Source organism: Episyrphus balteatus, chromosome 2 (genome assembly GCF_945859705.1).
Source record: "Episyrphus balteatus chromosome 2, idEpiBalt1.1, whole genome shotgun sequence".
NCBI classification, from domain to species: Eukaryota; Metazoa; Arthropoda; class Insecta; order Diptera; family Syrphidae; genus Episyrphus; species Episyrphus balteatus.
The window spans coordinates 18,473,335-18,488,900 of record NC_079135.1 but is presented as its reverse complement, the minus strand read 5'-3'; the positions used below and the strand labels follow the sequence as shown (position 1 = coordinate 18,488,900).

The following is a 15,566-nucleotide window of genomic DNA, read 5'->3' as shown; positions in this document are numbered from 1 at the left end:
TCTATTTCACAAAAAAAAAAAATAAATAAATAAAACAACAATCTTTTGTCGTTACTCTGAAATACCACATCAAAAATACAAAGAACAAAAAAAAAAAAACCTTAACAACGTCAGCTTTAACTTAATGACTTAACCCCAAACCAATTTTCCTTTTTTTTTATATTTTATTGAAGATTTATATCATTTTGACTTATTTTTTTTTCTTCTTCTGTTGTTTCACTAGGTTGGTCAAATGGCCCAAATAGATGTAGAATAGAAAAAAAAAGAACAACATCAAGAACCATAGAAGAAGTTCATATCCACACAAAAACATTTTTCTAGTTAAATGTCATTTCTAATTTGAAAGCTTTTTTTAAAAAAATTCTCTCATCTCAAAATAAACTTTCTCTCTCATAAAAATATATATTTTCTCTGAGATGAAGTTGATATATTACTGCTAAAAAAAAAAAAAATATCCTCTCTCTCTCTCTTTGCGCTCTCTAGCGGCATAGCGCAGAACTATTAATAAACACACATTTTTTTTTCTTCTCCCGCACAATAAACAAGAAGTAAAAAAGAAAGAGAGTATATGTCTTACAATCCTTTGTTATCCACCATCAGAACGCGCGGCATTGAGCTTTTTTCTCCAAAACTCTCTCATCAGTGACAGTCCTTCCTCGGCGAGTTAAGCACTACTCTGGTGTTATTATAATGAATAGTGTACCCGATTTTTTGCACTATAGTAAAAAAAAAATTATAATATAAATATATAATTGGTCTGTTCTCTATTCAGGTCATAAATTTTATCAAATATATACAAAAGCAAAAAAAAAAAAAATTGGGAAAAAATCTTTAAGGTCCATAAACGCGATCAATTTTCTATAAATCCTTGAAGGATATCGGTCCTTTTATTTGTTCATTTCTTGAGTATTCTAACCATGCAAAACTCATTCGCTATATTCTTTTTTTTTATGATTCATTTGTTTGATATGTATTAGCGGTGGGTGCAAAAGAAACTCCAAACTAAAAAAGGACCTCCTTCTCAAGTTGTCGTCGTCGCCGTTGCTACTCTTGTTGTTGTTTTTTTTTTTTTTTTTTTGTTAATGTGTGTGTGTTAGTGTTGTATAGAATGTTTCGTAATGCGCTAACACACAATGCAAAAAGAGTTATAATAGTTTAAAGTTAAAAAAATTTCTCTAATGAATGCAATAAGGAGGGACGACAAACCATGCTGCCACTATTGCACAAAGGATTGCAACACGCGTTTTTGTTAAAACAAATTTATCAAAAACTCACACAATCATATATTCACTGCAACAAGGTTACATAAAACGCGACGACCCACACCCCTAATACAAAAGGAACAAGGAGCAAAAGGGGAGAAATACACTACGGCGACACTTGAATACTGAAAAAAAAAAATAAAAAAAAAAATGTAATAATTGTTTACTTGTACAAATAAGAAAAAAATTATATTCGTCCTTTCTGTCGTAGTCGCCGTTATCGTCGTCATCGTTGTCGCCGTCGTCGTCGACATTGTCGCGTGTTAGTGAAATATGTTTTTTTTATGCAATTCCGTCCGTCCATCACGCATGAATTCTTGAAAAAATCTTCGGTAAATCCTCGCCGAATCCCATGAATCATACACAATACACCACACATTAATAAATGGTTACTTAATCATAAGAACCAAATCAAATATAAGAGGGGAGTTTGTTTTATTATCCTTTTTTACAGTCCTCCCCAAAAAAATATAAAAATAAAATAAAATAAAAAAAAAAAAGAAGTGAATATAGTGTCCTTTTGTTTTTGTTATGTTACATAAGAAATTAGTGAGACTGGTGCGTTTTTATTCCTCCTCTGTGTATATGTGTGGATGTCCTTTCGGTGTGGAAAATTTCTTAATAAATTTTTAAGCAAGAAACTTCAATCCACCAAATTTACCCATCGTCCACTGTGTTAAAATTAGTTCGGTTGGTGGTCGCGTGGGTCGGGTTTGGGGGGTGTATGAGTGATTTTTTTTTTTTTAGTTTTTTTTTGTTATTAGAAAATTGAAAATAAAGGATTCGCCTTTATGGCTCGACATGTTTAATTAAAAATGTTATGAACCATAATTGAATCCTTCGGAGTGTGTGTGGTAGGATAAAAAGGTGCCCAGCATTGTCGTGTATATAGTCGTTGTGTTGCGTTTTATGCCATATAAAAACATCAGAATCCTTTTAGAAAATCCACATACCAGAGTTTTTATAAGTCGACCCCGTTTTGGTGGATTTGACATAGAGAGAAGAAGAGAGAGAGAGAGGAAAAGAGAGAGCGAGAGGGTGTACGACGAATATAGTACGTCACACAAGGCCCCGCAGTGCTATTAAAGCACAAGGATAGCTGGATTTTCCATCCGGAATTATTGCTAGCGATGATTATATGAGTTTGTGTGTGTGTGTGTGTGTGAAATAGAGATATAATGAGACGTTATGATTGTGGTAAGAAGAAGTTGTACAGCTGCTGCCACACCACAATTACTGGCTAATAAATGGAATCTAGTTAGAATCTATATGTCCTCATCAGACCTCAAGTAGCCATAATGGAGCCTCTGTGATATAGAAAGGCTAGCCTACATTAAACAAAAGTCCCCCAACAAAGAGACAAGAAAGATCCACATACACGCAATCCCTAGAGTAACCTCTTAACCAACTAAAAAAACAAACAACAAACACAAACAAAGAAAGAAAAAAAAAACAAACAAAAATTAAATAAAAAGGCCAAATGGGTGACGAGCCGCCTGAAGAACGTACATTCAAGGAGAAGCTCCTCTTTTATACGACAGCCTTCTTCATTCTGCTTGGAACGTTTAGTATGTTTGCGTTCCTTTTCCTTGTGCCGTTTGTCATCGAACCAGCCTTCACCACCATATTCATGCAATTCGACGAAGTACCAGCGTTATGCGAGACAATGTATCAGGATACATTCCATGGGGCTAAAAATTGCTCTTGGGCATCGTGTCGCGAAGGATGCACCAAGGATATTTACGTATGCACCCAAATTCGTGTCAATTATCGACTCAACTTGTACAATTATACGGATGAATTCAATTTCACTCAATATCACATAGATTTGGCATGGTCGGAACGAGTCATGCCAAAGGTCAAACGAACAGACCGATATGAAAGGGCTATTCGGGACTATGAGTATGCAGATGGAGTGGGTATGGATGGGACTATGGGTGGTATAGGGAGCATTAACTTTGATGAGAATAGTTTGCTAGATATGAGTCATAGTCTGTCAGGGGATGACGATGATGATGATAATGGTGATAGTAGTGATAATGAAGATGGTCAACCATTTGATCAAATATCAGAATTAAATAAAGATCTAATGGGTAATAATTCGAAATATTTTTATGTTGGAGCGAGATTATTTCCAAATGTTAAAGGATGTGGCTATCCACCGATGTTAAATTGTTCAATATGGACGAAACGTTATATTAAACTGAAATCAATGTTTCCGTGTTATTATTCGAAGGTGGATCCTAGCCTTGTGATAAGTGAATTAGATTATTGGCAAAATACATTAAATTTGGTATATTCGATGGCAATACCGATTCCGTCGTTTATTATTTCGGTGATTTATTTGACATATGCGTATTTTAAGATTTATAATGAGGATGAGGAGGCGGCACCATTGGATGAGAATGCTGAAGATATTGATTTTGAGGAGGGCGATGAGATGGTTATAAATTCACATGAGGATTCGGATGATTTGTGTGTGGATGTTATGATACCGAATGGTGGGACTTCGTTGTCGCCGGCAGCTTCACAAATGACACCGAATTCCGAGATAAATTCGTTTGGTCATCAATTGAAGGTACAAATGGCTGATGATATGTCAAGGGAGAGTTTGGATGCTGGAGTGATATCGAATTCGAATTCAGTTCAGGGGTAAGTGGGTGGGAAAAGTGATGGAATTTTTGTTTTTGTTTTGTTTTTGATGCCTATGGTAGGTATAGTTTATGAGATTCATCATTTTGATTGAGGTTTTATATTTTCACGTGGAGATGATTTTCTTTTCAAGAAATAAAATAAAAATATTATTGGTGTTTTCTTTTACATGTATCATTCAAAGAGTAAAAAATCAATTTATTGCTTTTGAACATGTGTAGATCGGAATAGTGAACAATTTGCGTTGGATTATATGATTATATTAATTTGCAAAGAAAAAGGCAGGCTATGAATAAAATCAATTCGACAGCCAAACACAGGCATCATTTTACGTTTTTTTGTTTTTGTTTTTTTGCGTTGTGTTTAATGTTTTTCTGGAGCCCTTTGAGATAACTTTTTTTTTTGAACGGCCAAGACTAATTTTAAATGTTAAGAAAACAGTAGGCACATTCGATGACATAATCTTTTCACAAAAGACAGATTATTTTCACATTAAACATAAGTTTTCGTTTCTTGAAAAAAAAAAAAAAAATGTTTAAGAACTCTCACGGTCTCATATAAAATTATGTTCGTTTGATCATATCGTCCCCCGAGTCCAAGCTAATTAAATTTTGTTTCAAAAAAAAATTTCAAAAAACTTTTCAACTGTTGGTCAGACTCCTTATTTGTTATGTAAATAATAGTTAAACAACACTATAACAAATTTAGGATCGACAAATTAGTGCCTATGGTTATGGCAGTTGAAGCAAATTGATTCAATGAAGATGAAAACCCAGACATTTCAAAGACGAAAAAATGAAGTAAGCTGGTTCTTGTATTCAGGTGACGACATATTTTAATCCTGGAGTTGATATATTTACATATACTTTTTAAAAAGAAATATTTGATGGGTATCAATCTTTCGTTATTATCTAATTCATTTTCCGATGTTAATACAACTTCGAAATTTATTATAAAAAAAAACGTCATCTTCGGATTGTTAGTTAGGGGATTCGAGTTCGAAGTCAGAAATGGTGTAACACCCTAAGAGATTTTTTGTCATTAGAAAGCCTATTTACATAAGTATTATAAAAAAGAACTACAGTACGTTCTCGATTAAAGCAACTCTCGATTCACGCAACTCCCCGATTTTAGCAACACCTCATTTTTTATCATTGTTGACGCAGTAATTGCAACTCTTCTACAAAAATTGACTCGATAAGTGCAACTTTCAATACAAAAATTCGATAAACTGACCAAATTTGAACACTTATTGAAAAAATGTTCATTGTTCAAAAACTGCGAGATATGTCAATTTTAAAAGTCTAACAAACTAAAAAATCCAAAGAAATATATCACATTTTTCGAAATAAAATAATTAAAATTATACTCATCATAATGAATTAACTTCCATTTGTTTCGTTTCATATCAACTATATTTTATTGAACAAAAATTTGTTGCATTAAATATATTTGTGAGTGTTGGTTTTCTGATTTTTTCGATTTCCACCGCAGATTGAGCCTAAAAAATATTTACTAGGTCATTGCAACAACCTCGGTCATTGCAACCGCCCTTGTTTTAATTAGTTGCGTTAAACGAGAATGTACTGTATATCAATATACAATTAATTAAAAATTATCGATATTTTCAATACTAACCAATTGAATTACAAAATTGTTAAGTACAAATGCTCGTATTTGCTGTTTCTTAAGAAAATATCTTTTACACAACCCAATCAGTAAGTAATTTGAATTTTACTCCTATAGAAATTACACTGGTGAACTGTCCAGTCAAATAAGTCTTTTTACTAGATAAAATTCGCATTACACTGAAAATTGGTACAAAACTTTATCTCGTCAGTTTTTTTTCCTAATATACGAAGTCACTCCGAATTTAGCAGCTCGAGTTTTCGACATATTTCAATATGAACTTGTGGGGCATTCCATGAAAAATGGTAATTTTTTATAATTAGGATTCATTTTATTTATGGTTTTGATGACAAATTAAACATTTAAAGATAAGTTCTTACACGTTTTACGCGAATCATTGGCTTTTTGGGACCAATTACAAATTTTACTGTCTTTTCGAAAAAAACACCCTTTCACCAAAATTTTTTTTATGAAAACTCTTTATTCTTGCTTTCTATCCCAAAATCAATGTTTTACCAAATTTCATTAGGGTGACCCATCATTTTTGTTTTCACTCAAAAAAACACCCTGTAAACCATGATATTTTTATAGACACTTTAGATTCTTGTTTCTTATCTTAAAAGTAACATAATTGCTGAATTTCAATAGGGTACCACTAATATTACTCTAGTATTACACACTTTTTCAAATATACACATCTTTTCTTTACTTCTAAAAAAACACCCTTTAAAATAAAAAAAAATTATAGACTTACATTGTTCGTAATTCCCATGGGAAAGAGAACATATTTAATGAATTTCATAATTGTACCATTTATACCATTGATTTTATCGGACTTACCTATCGCGGATTTTTCCCTATTTCCCAAAAAAAAACACCCTTTAACCTAAAATTTTTTTATAGACTGTTCGGGTTCTTGGTTTCTGTTATAAATGAAACAATTTTACCAATTTTCATTGGTGTAACAATTTTTTCCTAGTTTTTGTGGTACTAATTCCGAATTTCATCATTTCTTAAAAAAAAAACACCCTTTCACTCAAGATAATTTTTTACTTTTTATAGATTCTTAATTCTTATATCAACCAAAACATTTACACAAAGTTTTAAAAATTAATAAAATTTAAGTCAGCTGTTATGATACCTTCCTCACACACAAGTTTACCCATCAAAAAAACACCCTTTCACCAAAAATAAATTTAAGAACTCTATGAATCCTTTGTCCCTGCTTTATCTAAAACCTTCATCCAGAGTTTTATCAGTGTAGCATGTTTTTCACATGGGTTTCGGTTATATTTTACTTGTTGAAGTCAAAAAACAAGCACCCTTGTTTTTAATCGGCAATAACTTTTCTTAGAGCAATCGTATTGACTTTATTTTTATGTCATTAGATTCAGCATCAAAAAAATACCTTGAAAACATGTGTCATATGATGATATTCGACAAACAATTTTTTTCAGTATATTTTTGACCTTCACCCCCTCCCTCTTGTCCGCGAAAAAACACCCTTCCACCCAACTTTTTTTATAGACTTTTTATGTACTTTTTTAATGCCTATTTACTTGTACTAATAATCAAATTTTATTTTAAGCCATTTTCTTTAATGGATTAGGAAAAAACAACACAGTAAATGTGTCTATGGCTATGAACATAAAAATTGAGACTATATTTTTGTATGAAAAATCCTATACATATAAAGATATGAATTATATTATTTCTTTCGAAACACCTACAAACTATATTTCGATTTCAGAGGAGTTTAAAATCTTAATGCTATACCTTTAAGATGTTACAACTAAGATTGAAAAAAGCTACAAAAAAATGCATGAAATTTAACAGAAAAAAAATTAAATTTACAAAAAAAAACTAAACTGAATCACCCAGTGCAAAAACCAGATATCTTCAATTTGGGTTGGATTCAAAATTCTGCCGGGGTCAAAATTCTGCTTTCAAAATTCTGCTTTGCAAAATTCTGCTTTCAAAATTCTGTTTTTAAAAATTCTGTTTTTCAAAATTCTGCAAAAAATTAAAAAAGATTTTGGAAAATGTTAAAAAGCGGACTCTTTTTAACATTTTCCAAAAAGCGCGCGCTTTTTAACATTTTCCAAACCCTTTTTTAATTTTTTGCAAAATTCTGTAAAATCATCTTCTTGAAAAATTATCTACTTATTTGATAACTTACCTACATAAATTGTCATTCGTTGAATTTATATTAATTTTTGTTTTATAAATGAATAAATTTGAAAATATTAAGAAAAGGTTTTTAATACCTACTAAACATTTCCGAAAATAATTTAAATTTTTTAATTTATCAAATAAAGATGATTTATTCAAAAATTTGAATAAGAAAAGGAATATTTTGTATCAAACAACATCGATTCCAATAAGTTATCGATTTTATTTGAAAGAAAGTCACTCAATGCATTTTAAAAAATATTTTCGACACTTAAACAAAAAAAATTTAGGAAAGTACATACCAATGTTGAACTACATTGATGAGGTGTATTTTTCTTTAGTCAGCGTATTTGCTCTAAAAAAAAAAAAACAGAATTAGCAGAATTTTTTTGTTCAAGTATAATGCTAGCAGAATTTTGAAAAGCTGAATTTTGAAAAGCAAAATAGAAAAAAAGCAGAATTTTGAAAAATAGAATTTTCGTTAAATAATCTTTTTTATCAAAAAACAAAACCGACTTCCATGGATCAAAACTGGGTTTTATGGTTTTTCTAATAGTTTCTATGGCTATAACTGAACGAAATTGAAATGGGACCACATTGCAGCCATCAGCTTTCCAAAACAAAAAGAATTATCAAAATTGGTTCACTCAGTCCAAAGTTATGAGGTAACAAACATAAAAAAAAAAAAAATACAGGCGAATTGAATACCTCCCCCTTTTTGGAAGTAGGTAAAAAGCAGAATTTTGAAGCCAGAATTTTGACCCGATCCCCTTCAATTTTTGAATAAAAAGCTTTTATTCTTAGGTGCTTAATTGTCATATTTCGAAGGACTTAAAATTTTAAAATAAACTTTCCATTTGAGTTTGATATTATCTCAAATCTACATACATCATTTCTTAGAAGAAGATAATACATATTAAAAATTTGAAGCCTAAATATAAAACACCGGACTTAAAAAAAAAAGAAAAAAAAAAAACATTACTAAACTGAACCATATTTCTTTACAATTCAGATTTTATCATTTCTAGGGAACACAACGAATATAAAAAAAAAAACTAGGTCGATCCTTCACTTTTTGCCCACTTAAAAAATAAGAACACCGCCAAATTTCGAGAGGTGAGAAAAATCAAAAACATTGTTCTTTTGCTAAAAAGCCAACAAGAAGCCCATATCTCTTGAACTATTTTTTTTTTTTTTCAAGTAACACGAGTCTATCATTTCACAGCATTCTTTCAAAGGATTTTTATGTATAAATAAGTTTGTCATTAAAAGTTTGGTTGGAAAAATGGTTTTTTCACTTCACTGACAATCTAAAAGCTTACAAAGTAAATGCAAACAAAACAAACAGGTCAAGGTAATAAATCAATAAGTATACTTAATACAGTGCTAGATAATGTATATTTTCATATAAACAAAAAACTCTTGTACTGAGTAAAGGAATATAACTTGATAAACAATCTATCAACGCTTTTCTGGACTCTCTCATTTAATTATCCTCTTCATTATCAACATTTTTTTTTAATTTGAAATCTCATTAGAGCCCTCTGCTGCCCTCTTCATCATAGCTAATTATTATTATTTTCTATCTACTTTATCGTTCTTTTCTCATAGTGAGAGTTTTTTAATTTAAATTAAAAATCTAATCGTATCATTTAATCATTTTGTGTTAAGGTAATTTATTATATCCTTTTATTTCTCTTGACGATCTCTCCCCTCAAATTGAATTAGGATAGCAAAAAGTCTTAATTTATATCTTGTTTTGTCTTGAGATTACTTGATAAATTTAGATTTACAATCTGTCTTAAACTATTTTTGAGAGAAATCGAAAAACGTTTTACTATAAGAATCATCATCTTAACTGGCAACTTATTTCAAAGCCTATTAAATTCCAGTCGACCGTGCATATAATTTCATTTGCAGCCAGCTGGCTGCCAGTGCTGCACTTCGAGGGCTGCTGGCTACCCTGGTGGAACCAAATTAATTACAAAAAAAAAGAAGAAAGAGAAAAAAAATTGAAAAACAAATTAAATTGTCAATGATTTTCTGCCACCCATTTAAGCTTTCTGAAGAGGATTCATTTTCAATCAATCAATGTGGTGTAGTGGTGTTTGAGGTGGTGGTAGAGAGGTGTACTCGTATATGTGTGATATGGTAACCTTGGGCCCATCATATCCTCTTTTCTTTCTTTCATCCTGAAGTGCACAATTGTATAATGTATATAGATATGTTGTTTCTTAAGTGTATCTCTATCTACACCACTTTCGCTATACTTTTGATCCTTTCAAGTTCCTCTTTTCTGATTTTGTTATCACCCATATATAAATATACAAGTACCTGTGCATACAAACATATGAATTTATATGTTTACATACATATATATTTATTTATATGGGGATCAGTAGCGTTGGAAGACTTAAGTGAATAAGTAAGTGATATCCATTTGCTGGTGGAGATGCTTGTCGTCAAATGTGAGTGAGTTCTCCTTTTCACCGTGAATAGGTTAGATATAAGGATTGTTGTATATGGTTCCTCTTGGTGCTTGTTTTGTCCCAATTAAGTGCAACACTTGTATATCCTTTTTCCATTGTTGTTATTGTATGTATATTTTTTTTTTTTTGTGTAAACCATTGTAGTTGTTTTTTTTTTTTTTTTTTGTTTTGAAACATCGTTAAGGGAAATTTATTATTATTTTTTCTTCCAGTTTCATGTGACAAGATGAATAAAAAAATACATGCAAGGGGTGTTTTTGCTTGTTTGTTTATTTTTGTTCTTAAAAAGGAAAATCTTTCCTTTGTTTTTTCTTGTGTTTGGCATGGTTGTAATATTTTAGTTTTTGTTATTTTATTTTTGAACATTCAATTTCAATGGAAACGACACAAGGATGCACAAGTTTTTGTTTTTATTTCTACCTCTTTTTACATTGAATTTTTTCTGAAAGAAAAAAAAAATCTCATAAGCTCAATGGTTCATAAATTTCTTCTCTGACAAGCGTAATCTGATAAACATATTTTATGTCTTTAAGAATAAATAACTATGTATATCAACATATACAAAAAAAGGTTTTTTTTCTTTGAATTTTTCTTAGAGAGATAAAATAAAATGGATTTTTTTCAATAAATCTTTAATAAAACAAATTTATATAAAACCTTAATTATTTTGTATGTACGTAAATTTACGTCAAAGTGGTTGTTTAAAATGTAAAAATATGTTGATATCTTAAAACATAAAATAATAATAAAATTTTGTCCTCTGAAAGCATAATCTCCTGTATAATTGAAGATCTTAAAAATTGTGGAAATCAGTCAAAAAAAAAAATATTCCATTTGGCATAAGAGCAAAGATTCAAAAGATTTGATAAAAATGCCTTAAAAATAAGCTCTTTTATTTTTTTTTAAAGAGAATGCTAAGTATTTATGTATATGGTACCTACGATTCAAAATTTACTTTTTTTTTTACAAACTATAGCCAAAATTGTCTCTGAAATGCCCTAAAAAATCACCCTTTAGCCTAGAATATTCAAAAAATGACTTTTGATTTTTAATACTCAACCCGAAAAGAACATTTTTTGTTCGATTTTCAAAATTGAACTGCTTCCTTTATCGGACATCGGGGCATTTATTTATCCTTATTAATTTTGCATTAAGATTTTAATGGAATATTTTAGTTCTTGTTAAACAACTAATAAAATGTGGAAATACATTACACTGGGTGATATACATAAGGAATAGTAAATGCTTTTACTTGAAATATTTTTAAGTATAAACCTTTTTTATCCACATTTTGTGCATATCAAAACTAGTTTATACTTATTAATTTTCTTTTGCTAGTTTTTACTACTTTTTATGCATAGTGTGTTGATTTTCTTCTCTTTGGATTTGTGATAATCATGTTTTAAAAAATAGGCGAAATTCTTCTTTTTTTTTCTACGTAGCTTTAGGTTGAACCTTGAAAATTGCGTTTTGTCTCTTGTCTATTGCCATTAATTTTATCTTTTCGCCTAATTTAACGTTCTGTAAAGTTCTGGATTGGAAAATATATTTTGTAATTTTTACTGAAAAAAATTCTTTAAAAAAGATTTGTTATGATTTATGAAGTTTAAAGTTTAACCATACGAAAATGTTACACATACACCACAGTGACCACTGCTTTTAATAAAAGTTTCCTGGAATTTAAGAGCATTTAATTAAAAAATATTGGTAAATTGGAGGAAAGGAATGAAAATGAATAACAGTTAAAACTTTATCAACTGCAATTTTTTTAAATTATTACAAGTGTTGAAAAACACTTCATTCAATTCACTTGGTGTTGAGTTGCCGTGGAATTACTTTTTCACAAAGACTGCAACTTCGGCAAGTTGCAGAGAAGTTAAATTATTTTTATTTACCAGAGTTTCGAAAAAAAGTCATGAAAATTCGATATTTTTTAAGTGAAGAAAAAAATGCTACACATACGCCCTAGTGACCGTTTATGTTTAAACTCTAAAAATTGCTAAATAAATTGTAATAAATGTAAAATAATAAATGTATGAAATCACTTTAAGAAGATTAAGGACAATTTTAATAACTATAACAATGCGTTTCGAATTAAATTCCATTCTTTTATTTAAAATTTCAATATGTAATCTAACGCAATTTTAAACCTGAATTGTATAATTAATTTTTTACCCGATATTATAATTATTATAATAATTTTTATATAATTTGTAATGAGTTTACGCAGACTTTCATGATACCAATAGTAAAATTTATTGATAATAAAATGGGCAGAGCAGAATTTGATTACATATTTTTAACACACAAACAGTCTATTTATTACTGTAATGGTTGGGATAGTGAAAGAAGCATTTAGTTTACAAAACTTTTTAAAGTTTATATAAGAAAAATAGTAATAAATATCACGTGTGGGACAACTGTAGAGGACGCGTGAGAATTGGTTTGAAGAAGAGAGTTTTTTTTAATGAAATTTAAACATAATCATAAAACTAATGGTTTCAATAATTAAATTTAAATTTGCTTTGAATAAAAGGAAATGGTAACGGAGTTACGAATAACAGAGTTACGCGCAGCAAAGTTACGGCCGTCAAAGTTACGCGAAACCGAAGTTACGAAAAACTAGAGTTACGAATTCTAAAGTTATGTTAAGCTATGACATGTGATTTTTGGGTTGGCAACAATTGCAACAACAGTTCACCACACCAAAATAACGTCTGTAAAAAAAAGGGGTGGTTTGGTTATTATTTTAATATAAATAATAACAAAGTGGGTATTACAAAATACGCTATGAATAATTATATTAAGTAATAGAAAAAAAAATAGGTATTTGCAATATTAGTTGGACAAATTAGAAGTTTTTGCGATTTTCTCACAAAAACAAGACCATTTATGTATATCTATACCTATCCAATCAAAATTTTACAAGATTAAATAACACCTATTTTCGCTTTACTCATTTAGTTCTGACCAATGAGAAAAATGTTAATCTCTTGTTTGTATTTCCATAATTCCATGTCGTTCCTCGCAATTGTTGCCAACCCAAAAATCACATGTCATAGCTTAACATAACTTTAGAATTCGTAACCCAGGTTTTCTTAACTTCGGTTTCGCGTAACTTTGACGCTCGTAACTCTGTCGCCCGTAACTCTGGTATTCGTAACTTCGTCGGTTTCCCCCTTGAAATATATGAGGCGTTCAAAATAATAATGGGCCCAGTAAACTTTTCTAAAAGTTGAATGTTTTAAAAGTTACCAAAAATCTAATTTTCATTCAGAATTACAGGGTTCCTTAAAGTATCACACTATTTCATAAGCATTGACAAGTGGACTGGTGCCTACTTTTTTTGTAGGTCAAGCGACCGCATAAATAGCATCGAATTTTTAAGCAAGAGACACAACACCCACTATTGGAATTTTAAAAGTCACTTTAAGTGTAAAAATATCGACTGCCTTATTATCCTTAAACATAAGTTTTGACTGTATAGATCATTGAAAATAGACACAAAATGTTTCATTTGATTCAAGGAAATGCCCTGTTTAAAACGTCACTTTACTTTAAGTCAAATACTCTTGAGAAGTAAAATATTTTCAATGAAGACATGAAATGAAAAAAATTGATTTTGTCAAAGTTTCCAGAAAAAAAAAAAAAAACAAATACATACCTACACATGTTTGTGTCACATAAAGTTACTCTCTATAATAGTTTAAAATTAACTTTTATATAGTTAATCAAAATCTACAACATTGTTAATGTCAGTAAGTTTTATTTTTTTTTTTTTCACAAACATGACATCAATTTAAAATTAAATAAAGTCTGTCACAAACTTTTGTTATAAAAAAAAGTTAAGAAAACTTTTTCACCCTACACACATATACCATCATGGCAAGCAAGCAAATAGCTACATGAGATAAGCTCCACTCATTTGCATTAATCCGCATCCTTTTGAGATCAGCTCCAATTTCATATCACTTTATGTTGGAATTTTTTTTTTTTTTTTTACTCTTCGTCTCTTTGTATTTACATTCCATTCTCCTCCGCAATGCCATTGTTATGGTTTTTGTCTATGAAGAAAGCAACTTTTATAATTCCTCGGGTGAATAAAATGCCATTTAACTCACATAGAAAATATGAATTGTTGTAGGATTCCAGTTGCATATCGCAACGGTAGCATGAACGTGCTTCTTTTTTTTCTGCGTATGGTATATCTGCTTCGGCACGCTCCACCTTTACAATCCACATGAACCCTTTTCTACCATTTTTTTTTTTTTATATCCTTATTGTATATTTCTATTTCCAATCCAACTTGTTGCACCACCACCGCCAAGCAGCAAGGATTTCTCATCTTCCTCTCTGTTGCGGCTTTATTATTTTGTTTGAGAATATAAAAGGATTCATTGTTTTACCCAAAAGAATCACATAAAGCCCTTTTATGTATGCACTAAAAAATGAAAAAAAAATTTTAATTGCCTTTGTTCACAATAAATCCTTTCATATAATTTGTTTTATGATGATATATTGCTCTTTTTTTATATCTATCTGTGTGTGTGTGTGTCTGTGTGATGGTTGATAATTAATATCCTTTTTTTGTTGTGTCCTTTACAGAAACTTGAGCAAGACGATGACGACCAGTATTTCAACTCCCCCTGGGCCGACAGCGGCAGTTTAAAACGCCAAGTACATGGTTTGGAAAATCTTAAATTTCGTTTTGGAAAGTAAAATAAAAAAAAAACACACACAAAAATGTAGACAGTTAAGGATATTTATAAATAATGTCCACAATTAATTATTACAAAAAAAAATAGAATAATAATAATAAATAACTTTTTCACTCTTCACATAAAAATAAAAAAAAAAAAATTTACAAAAAAAAAATTATATCATTTGCATAGATTTTTTTCGAACTTACTCATACAAACAAAGAATACTTACATAATATACAAAAAAAACGGTCGCATTATTCAATACAATTAAAACATACACTGAGAAAAATAGACCACATAAAATAGAACAAAAACAATAAGATTTCTCTATGGTTTTCATCCAAGAAGGAAACCTTATTAAAACAATCGGGTTTTCCTTATTGTTTTAAAATCTGCAAAAAAATAAAAAAAAACGATGACCAGGCTGGGAATCGAACTGGAGACTTCAAATCATTAGTCGCCCACCTTACCACCTGAACCAACCTGAGATGAAAATGATGACCGCGATTTTTGTTCTTGTGCTAAGTTGCAAAAAAAATTAACTTTTCAGTCAAGTTTTAATAAGATTTTCTCTATAAAAATTATAAGAAATCTCCTTAAAAAAACCTTATTAATCGTTGATTTTAATAAGATTTCCTTATGAAATGTATAAACGGTAA

At 30.0% G+C, this 15,566-nt stretch overlaps 2 protein-coding genes across 2 annotated transcripts in view; both read left to right on the top strand.

Moving 5' to 3' along the window:
* The window catches only part of LOC129912078 (cilia- and flagella-associated protein 298), a 55,181-nt gene extending 54,832 nt beyond the window's left edge, over positions 1 to 349 (top strand). The window contains exon 5 of the mRNA XM_055990187.1: positions 224 to 349. Within this exon, the coding sequence (XP_055846162.1) occupies positions 224 to 256 (33 nt within the window). The 3' untranslated portion in view covers positions 257 to 349. The remainder of the gene's footprint in view (positions 1 to 223) is intronic.
* Positions 350 to 826: 477 nt separating this feature from the next.
* LOC129912075 (protein tipE) lies at positions 827 to 15,184 on the top strand. Its single transcript, XM_055990182.1, has 2 exons — positions 827 to 3,914; positions 14,810 to 15,184. Exons 1-2 carry the CDS (start codon positions 2,743 to 2,745, stop codon positions 14,871 to 14,873), a joined length of 1,236 nt encoding a protein of 411 aa, XP_055846157.1. The 5' UTR covers positions 827 to 2,742; the 3' UTR covers positions 14,874 to 15,184.
* Positions 15,185 to 15,566: the final 382 nt, after the last annotated feature.

Excerpts from the sequence above, each read along its gene's own strand:
- LOC129912075 (XM_055990182.1), top strand. The coding sequence starts at position 2,743 with ATGGGTGACGAGCCGCCTGAAGAACGTACATTCAAGGAGAAGCTCCTC. Across the intron at positions 3,915-14,809 it reads AATTCGAATTCAGTTCAGGG|AAACTTGAGCAAGACGATGA; the intron begins GTAAGTGGGTGG and ends TGTCCTTTACAG.